At 40.7% G+C, this 9,581-nt stretch overlaps 1 protein-coding gene across 3 annotated transcripts; it reads left to right on the top strand.

Annotated features, from left to right (window-relative positions):
- The first annotated feature begins 691 nt into the window (after positions 1-691).
- LOC111867654 lies at positions 692-7,533 on the top strand. Of its 3 annotated transcripts, none has more exons than XM_023857679.2 (2): positions 692-3,456; positions 3,682-7,533. In XM_023857679.2, the coding sequence occupies exons 1-2, from the start codon at positions 2,402-2,404 to the stop codon at positions 3,962-3,964; spliced, it is 1,338 nt and encodes a 445-aa protein (XP_023713447.1). In that variant the 5' UTR covers positions 692-2,401; the 3' UTR covers positions 3,965-7,533. The 3 variants fall into 3 exon arrangements, with proteins under 3 accessions (XP_023713447.1, XP_023713446.1, XP_023713445.1); XM_023857678.2 differs by having other exon boundaries at positions 692-3,604; positions 3,830-7,533; XM_023857677.2 differs by having other exon boundaries at positions 692-3,669; positions 3,895-7,533.
- Positions 7,534-9,581: the final 2,048 nt, after the last annotated feature.

Below are 9,581 nucleotides of genomic sequence, written 5' to 3'. Positions count from 1 at the left end.
TTTATTTTTTCTGCACCCTAAGGTAACAATACATATTTTTTTTGGAAACAACTGTTCCTTAAGAGTCATATTTCAATTTATTTATTTTTGGGCAATTATTGTTAATGAAAAGACAGGGCACGATTGACCTTCTGTGAAATTAAAATGTCAGTTCTAGTTATGAGCAGTGCAAGAGTCCTACGAGAATCTCCATCTTTTTTTAAAGATAGGCATTATGTTGAGAAGCTCTTCACAAATCATACAATGACTAGAACCTATACCACTAAATTTTAATAAAAAAATTATTAAAATATATCATTACCAGGGCCAGGATTTTGATGACCTGAAAATATTTAAAAAATTACCTATAAAATGACCGAAAAAATCCAGAAAAATGACCTAAAATATGACCCAAAAATGTAATATGCAGGGCCTGGATTTTGATGATCTGAAATATTAAAAAAATGACCTATAAAATGACTGAAAAAATCCAGAAAAATGACCTGAAGGAGAAAAGAAAGAACACTTCGCTTCCATGTTATTCACATTTCAGAAAACATATGAAGATAATTTCCCTAAAATGGCCAAAAATGACAAGAAATACCCTTAAAAGTCCAAAAATTTGCCAAAAAATTAACCCCAAAATGAAAAAATGACCTTAAACCTAAAAAGTCAAAAAATGACAAAAAATTACCTATAAAATTTACATTTCTCTAACCAGCAGCTCATATCCGAGATTTATATATTTAAGAGCATCATACAGGATACAAGGAAAAAAAAAAGATGATATGTCATCAAAATACGGGCCCTGATTATTACACACATCTTTTTGTGATATTACATGACCAGATTACAACTTTAAAGTTGTTATTTATCGACAGGATTTCAATCTTCTACATTCATTCAAGAATTATGAAGTCAGTAGTCAAAACAGTAGTTTCAAGACAGTATACAAAAGAAAAACTACTAAATGGGCTGTGGGTTTTCAACTTATATTTAGGCTGATTCACACACTGTTCTAATATGATTCATTAGTTTTTATGTACAAACAAAACCAAAGACATGAACTTCGTTCCCATTCAGGTTAAATGACATGGTACATACTTTGCAGGCAGTGATAATATATTATTTTTGTGAACAATGTGCTCTCAGTCATAATAACTGATCTTAGTTTTGATTATGTGGGAATCAACCTGTTTTGCCCATACTATAATTTATTTTGTACTGAATATGGTGCAAGCACTCAGACTTAATTCTTTATCTGTATCTGACCATCAGTTTGGTATGTTTGGATAAATTTGTTGTTTCATGTCAATCACTGACTGTAGTCTTTCATCCAACTGCATGAGAGTAATGTGAGTAAATATGACTACAAAAACTAGACTTTTGTATCACCTGACTACAAAATAGCTATGAATATTATTAAATTAATATTAATGGGTATTAAATAATATATGTGAAGATGTATTAATGGAATGTTGTGTAGGGAGGGATGTAGAAGTAAAGGACAGAGTAGATTTGTCACAAGTTTATCCTGGCAGAGAAGTGAATGGGTACTTTCTAACCACGAAACAGAAGGAGTACTTAATACAACAATGTTCTGTAAACTGAAATTTTTGTTCCCATTATGTTAAAAACAAGATCTCAGATAAAAATGTGTTTGTTTCATATGAAATTTCAAATTAAGTATGGAAAAGAAGTAGGTGTGGGAACATCCCCACATAACACGCTGTTTCGCCTGTCTTTCAGGCAACACTCACTCCTAAGTGAATATCACATTGACAGACATTGCGCTCATATTTACACAGCACTCACTGTCCAGCCCAACTTCGCATCATTGCTGGCCAATCAGCGCTCACAATTGCAACTGCAAGTTTCACTCTGCCCATCAAGCATGATACAAAAAGGCGGAGCACAAAGCTCGCAATGGTCAGGAAAAATTTGGGACCAATTGGAGCAATTCAGTGGGCAATGAAATTCAGAGTGGATGAGGAGTGAGACTGCATTCAGTGCAGATCAGTGGATTCAGTTATTAGATACAGTTTCATTCATTGTCATTCTATCCAGTGTGAGTGAGAGAAATGACCAGGCCATTTAGTGTGGATTCAGGAATTGTCGGCTGATGTGAGTGCAGTTATTGGTGCTTAAAGAGAGATAGTTTGGGCAAAGTTTGAAGTGCTGCCGTACTTCAGCCAGCTGGCCTCAGGCATGGCGCTGTTGGCGCCCACTCAGTGTGAGGTACGATGGCATTCCGTGCTGGCTTCCTTTGACAAGCAACATGAAAATAGGACAGGTGGTCCAGACTTCTCTGCAGAAAAATGGCAACAGAGATACCTGGAAACCCCTCCTAGAAAAAGCAGAGACTGAGAAACATCTGGATGGGAAGGCCCTGTTCACTGGAATGCTGTGACTCTACGCAGCAATGCACAGGGAACTGGTGGAGTCTCTCCTGCCTGAACCCACTCAAGACACAGAGGATGCGCCCCACAGCAGACGTCGAAAGAGAAACAGTGACTCTGACGACAACGGCAGCAGCAGCAGCAGCACCAAGAAGGAGGCAAAGGAAAGATCTAGACCACTCCTGGTTTACCAAAAGCCGAGGCCTGTAGCAACAAAGTATTTCTTTGCCCCACTCAGGTCCGTACCCATGGACGGAGCACAAAGTGGCGAAGGGCCATCTACAGAAGACAACACTGGCAAAGGCAGACCACCACCTATAATCCTAACTTCTGAGGTTAACCTCCTTAGCCTTCAGAAAGAAATGAAAGTTGTTGTGACAGGGGAATTCTTCTTTTGGAACACCGCATCCAGTATCCGAATCACAACCAAAAATATGGCAGATTATAAAGCCACACAAAATCTACTGAATCAAAAAGGTCTCTCATTCTTTACCTTTTACACCAAAGGAGACAACCCTGTGAATGCTGTTATCAGGCATCTGCCGAGTAACACCTCGTCAGAAGATATCACAGTGGCCCTCCAGGAGCTGGCCTATGAAGTCATCAGCGTCAAGCAGATGGCAGCGAAACGTCCTTTTCCGACAGGACACACCCTCATATCCCTTTTCCTTTTCCTTGTCACCCTGGCGAGAAACCACAAATCCCAGGAAATCTTCAAAATCACTAACCTCTGCAACATAATTGTCAAAGTACAGGCTTACAAATCAAAAAGTGGTCTGACCCAGCGCTACAACTGCCAGCGTTTTGGCCACATTTGGGTCCACTGCAGGCAGCCTCCTCGAGGTCTATGGTGTGGGGGTGGTCACCGCCACCGTGAATGCCTGGAAAAGGAGAATACCAAGAGCATCCCAAGATGCTGCAACTGTGAGCTGAAAGATGGGGAATCACCACATCCAACCAACTACAGGGGCTGCAGTTATGCGAAGGAGGAGCTGTGGCGAAGGAAGAACCAATGCGTGACAAACCAAGGGTCTTCAGGAAGAACGTTCTTCTCCAAATATGCAACAGCCAAGCGGACATTCGCCTCTGTTCTACACAGCTCGGTGGAAGCGAAGCAACCCTCAGTGCAGCAGAAAGCATCTAACAGTCCCCAGAATCAACAATTCACCAACAAAGCTTCAGGTCAGTCAGTGCAGACAAAAATGGTAAATAGTAATGCAACGGACATGTTCGTTGCCTTCACTATGGTGCAGCAGATTATGACAGGGCTCTCACGTGCTGCATCAGAAGTNGCCAAGCGGACATTCGCCTCTGTTCTACACAGCTCGGTGGAAGCGAAGCAACCCTCAGTGCAGCAGAAAGCATCTAACAGTCCCCAGAATCAACAATTCACCAACAAAGCTTCAGGTCAGTCAGTGCAGACAAAAATGGTAAATAGTAATGCAACGGACATGTTCGTTGCCTTCACTATGGTGCAGCAGATTATGACAGGGCTCTCACGTGCTGCATCAGAAGTGGAAAAAGTTGCAGTTATCACCAAGGCTGTTTTTAGTCCACTGAATCATAATGGTGGTAACAGTCCATAGGCCTCTGAAAATTGTAGCGTTCAATGCCAACGGCATTGGGAGACAGGCCTATGACCTACGAAAACAGATGCAAGACCTAAAAATAGATGTGGCCCTTTTCTCGGAGACACATCTGAAATTCTATATTCCAAATTATCATATATATATATCGGAATGATCGCCAGGACGGGCATAAGGACGGAACTGCCGTTGCAGTCAAAAATGGAATCCCACATACTCATGTTGACCTGGCTCCCCTCCTTTCAGTAGAAGCAACGGGGGTCTGCATACCGATTGGTCATACTGAAATACTGCTTGCATCTGTTTATAAATCTCCACTTAGAGCGTGGAGAGACGCAGACATCACAGAGCTCTTAAACTTTAGAACAAAATCCATTTTGGCAGGTGATCTGAACGCAAAGCACCCTGTTTGGAATAGTAACGTCGCAAACCCTTCAGGTTTGAAGCTTTTAGATCTATTTGTTAATTGTAATTTTGAAATTTCGGTGCCACAATATCCTACCCACTTCTTTCCTGATGGGAGAGGTGATGTCCTGGACATTGTGGTCCATAAAGACGTTCGGCTCTCAGAGGTCAGAGTTCTGGACATCATGGATTCAGATCACCTACCTATAATGTTTTGCATCTTGGATCATGTTAAAGCCAGGGAAATCTTGGATCCAGTTGAAAAATTCACAGATTGGGAGTGGTTTCAAAGCCTCACCCCTGCCCTAGTATCCCCAAGAATCAAAATTAATTCATGTATAGAAGCTGACAAAGGAGCTTGCGACTTTGCAGCTTCTATACCATCAGTATACAGGCTGTCAACAGAAACAACTTCATTTCATAATCGCAGCCCATCTGGCCTAGACCAACTACTCAAGCACAAGCAGAGGCTCAGAAAACTTTGGCAAGGAACCCGGGATCCAGCATGCAAAACGGCAGTGAACTGGGTCACTAAAACTATAAGGAGAATGGCCCAGAAGAAGGCACACTTGAATGGTGGGAAACCAACACAGAGAATTGTGAGATTACACGTCATGCAATATGGTCTATTGCGAAATCCCTCACAAAGAGGGGTGGACCAAAGGCACCAACTGCAATTCACGGGCGTTTCGGACCAGTATTTTATCCAAACGAAAAAGCCAATATAATTGCAAATTATCTAGAGAACCTGTTCAAGCCACACAAACTGTGTGACACTGACCATGAACGGCAGGTGGAGGGCCGAGTCCAAGCTCTGCTGACTACAGCCGAAGAAAACCCCTCACCTAAATTTCGATCATGTGACGTCTCCAAACAAATTCGATCCCTAAAATTAGGAAAGGCCTGCAGAATTGATGTCATTTCAAATGAATGTCTCAGGCACCTTCCAAAAAGAACTCTCATTCATTTAACGCATTTATTTAACCGCCGTTTTCAACTCGGTCACTCCCCAGCACCTTGGAAGGAAGCCAAATCATAGCTGTGCCAAAAACCGGCAAAAACCCAAAATTCCCACAAAATTTATGTCCGATTAGCCTCCTGTCCACTATGGGCAGACTTTTCGAGAAAGTATTTCTAAGAATAATCCATGGACACTGAGAGGAAAGAAACTTGCTAAACACAAGTCTGTTTGGTTTTCGTGCGTCACAGCACGACACTCCAATGCATGAGGCTAACGGATCACGTCTCTCTTAATTTTAATAGCAATATGTCGACGGCTGCTATATTCTTGGACATTGAAAAGGCCTTTGACACAACATTTATAAATTTATAAATTGATTAAATCACTCAAAGAAAGAAGAAATTGTCATCAATCACGTTCAAAGACTGCAGTAGAGAAAACAAAATATCATCTAGATTTGATTATTCCAAATACTGAATCACCTATAGCTATTAAGATTTGTAATTTGGGTTACTCACCAGAGTTCTATAAACCTATTGTTGAACCATGTGAGGTAAAGATTGAACGAACACTTAAAGGAACTACATTCACATTAACAAGTAAGCCACTTCTTGAAACAGTGTGGGGTGATTCAATTAGTGTTCCAGACTTAATCAAATTGAAATCATCAATTCAATCCTATAATGGAGTTGCATATCTTAAGATGGAAAATCATTAATTGATACTCAATGGAACTAAACAAACACCAATTGAACTACCCAAAATAACATAACCCAAGAGTATTTTTAAAACTATGGCATTTTCTATAGTTAAATCACGGAAAGCGGTTTGGAAAGCAAAATCCGCAATCAAATCAAAACCAACTCTTGGAATATCCCACCAAGCATTATCTGAATTTTCAATCCCAACAGTGAAGATATGGATGTCTCCATTACATCACTCATTGAAGATCATTACGGTAGAACTGACATTGAGGATCTTCAAGTAAAACTCCAATCAGTAACTCCTCCAATGCAATCACTCATGGAAGCAACACTTCCAGAGTATTAACTGGATTATTTTCAATCAACATAAAACGAGAATTTACAACAACTGAAAGAGTGGACCATGACAGTGATTATCTCATGTGTATTGAGGTATATGCATCAGGTCTTGACACTCTACCAAAAAATGACGAGTTAGCTCAAGTAACAAAACTCATTTCTTGGGATACAATCACATGTGAACCTCTCAACATTGAATTTGAGACACTTCTTCAGTTTCAACAATTCATTCAACTTGCTCAACTATATGGATTTATCCTTGTTTGGAAAATTTGTGACACTTGAAACTGAACTCAATTTGGCTAATCAGTTCCTTAAGGAAATTGAAGGAGATCCGTTCGCAGGAATAAAATATGGAGGAATTGCACAGGAAATAAAGAACCTATTATATTTCTGTGTCAGAACTTTAATAGTTCTTGGTGGGGAAGAATCACTTCGAACATATGCTGGTTATGGTGGGGATAATTCTCAATTAGCTGTTCCTATGAAAATCACCTTGGATGCCCTCATTCAGCGTATGAAAGAGCATCAGGCTAAGTTAGCAACTGCGGCACATGGCACCCCGGCCTGCTATATAAGCTCACAGAGTTACAATTTTCGACCAGTCTTGTAAAGCTGATTGCTTCATTTCTAACAAACAGAAAATTTAAAGTTTCAGTAGAAGGCGAACTTTCTTCGCCCAGAAAAGTAGCGGCAGGGGTGCCACAAGGTTCCGTCCTTGCCCCAGTGCTGTACAGCTTATATATAAATGATGCCCCCGCGGCACCTATAATACACCTTGCTCAGTTCACGGACGATACTTGTATATATGCAACAGAGAAGCATGAGCGACGAGTTTTCAACAAACTCCAGTGTGGTCTCACTGTCGTGGGGTCATGGTGTCAGCCCTGGAACTTAAAGATCAATGAAGGGAAGACTCAGGCTCCAGAAGGCGTAGAATGCCTGAGGACACCCTACATCTAAAAGGATGGAACATCCCATTTGAAAATAGTATAAAATATCTCGGTGTCACCTTCGATAGGATGATGACATGGAGACTGCACGTAGAGAAAACCGCAGCTAAGGCCCTGGGCACGTACATTAGGATATACAGTCAACTCTTGATTATCCGGGGGTGGATAAACTGGGGCTTTTTTGAGGCTTATATGTTGTTTAATATTCATTCACTTTTGTATCACATGGTGAGTTGTAACACTATTTTCGCACTAGTGTAAACCGAGCTCTGCATTTTTTGGTCCCATTATGCTAACACTATGTTCTAGGGTAGGGGTGAAAGAATGCAAGGATTTGTGGAAAGTTTCAAGGACAGATACACTGCCCCAGTTCGTCTCTTTGTATCGATCTTCAAGTGCGTTAGCAAAATGTTAGGGTGTAAAATGAAGCGTGTTGTGTTAAGTATTCAACAGAAACTCGTGTGAGCCGGGCTTCGAAATGTTAAGCAGTGACGAAACCGTAAGTTCAGTGGGGGTGCAGCCAGAAGAGCGGGAAGAAAGTGAGAATGAGGAAAAGGTGGACAGTGCTGCTAGTAAGAAAATATCACATGGTGCTGCTCTTAATCATTTGGAATCCTTACTAGACTATCTTGAGAGCGAAGAGAACAGTTTATTAAGTGACAAGCTAATATTACGTAGGCTTCGTACGGATATCCGTAAAAAGGAAAATGTCGCGAAAAAGCAAACAACAATATTAATTTTTTTAAAGTGTTAAGTGTGAATATTCGTAAAAAGTGTTGGATGTTGTGACGTCGGCTCATGTCCGTGGTCTGTGTGCGCACTTCTCCCCTCTACTGTCTTCCCCTTTTTCTCCTTCCTTGCTGAGCTGGCTTAGCGGCCTATGGTGGGCAGCTATGGGCTCTTGACTTCCCAACCATCGAAGGGGTAGGTTGTTTCCATTTCAGACCACCAGTCGAGGCCATCCTTGACTGTCCAAATTTATTTCTCTACATGGCATTCAAATTCAGAAAAGCAAACTCTGCGATCATTTTGTAACAGGTATTTGCATCATGTTTTGTATTCTTTCTTTATTTATATATTATATTTATTCTTTGTTGTTAGTTGATTTGGTTATCTGTTTTTGGGTATTTCCGCCTTGCTTATCTCTTTGTCCTCCACTGCTCATCTTATCCTGTGATCATGAGAACCTATACGGACCCAGAAGATCCCACGCTTCAGTTGTCGAACAGTGTGATTGAAATAACTAATTCACACTTCAGTATAATGTAAAAAAAGTATTAAATAGGTCATGAGATGACATAAAAATGAGGTTGAGTAAATTTAAATACAGGTAGGCCTATAGTATTATGATGGTACAGTATTACAGTACTACTTTTAATAACATTTGTCTTAATCGGGTTTTCGATTAATAGTGATTTCCATGCCCACCATTATCCCGGATAATAGAGAGTTGATTGTACCCTATATTCAAAAGCAAACATTTGAGCACATACATTAAATTAATCATGTACAAAGCACTAATTAGATCAATAATGACCTATGCCTGTCCCACCTGGGAGTTTACAGCGGACACTCATTTGATAAAACTGCAGCGCCTGCAGAACAGAGTTCTCTGCGCTATCGGCAATCTTGACAGGCGCACACTGGTCCGCAATTTGCACTTGGCATTCAAAATTCCGTATGTGTATGATTACATAACTAAATTATGCAGGAGGCAGGCAGATGTCATCCTAAATCACAAAAATCCAAAAGTACGTGCAATTGGACAAGGAGAAGCCAGGCATAGGCAATGTAAGAGGCTTAAACTTGGCGGCAGTCAAGCCTACGACCGTTCAAGTGTCTAACTGCTGTTTCGGATTGTTAAATAAATTGATGCATAGGCTGCTGCACATTTCTACACTGACAGATGTCCCTGTACATATTAGTATTAAAATTTAATATCAGTTATATTGTGAAGAGTGTAAAAAGAAAGAAAAAAAAAGGGATGTATATATCGCATTTTCTCCAATAAGGCGTAGCAAGTGAACACCAATTAAAAACAACAAAAAAGAAAAGACCAACCACTCCTTTTATTGTTAAGGAGGAGCAACTAAGAGAGAGAGAGAGAGAGAAAAGGCTACACTCAAAACAAAAATATGGCCATGGGTCCCAGCGGGGCCCAATGCCAAGAATGACAGTGCCGGCTGATTGTCGGCAGTAAGCTTCTGCTCTGCTCTGGCAATGGTCAGTGATCACATTCAGTTCAGAGCGATCGG

The sequence above is a fragment of the Cryptotermes secundus genome, unplaced genomic scaffold, assembly GCF_002891405.2.
Source record: "Cryptotermes secundus unplaced genomic scaffold, Csec_1.0 scaffold931, whole genome shotgun sequence".
Classification (NCBI taxonomy): Eukaryota; Metazoa; Arthropoda; class Insecta; order Blattodea; family Kalotermitidae; genus Cryptotermes; species Cryptotermes secundus.
This window is presented reverse-complemented; position numbering and strand designations above follow the sequence as displayed.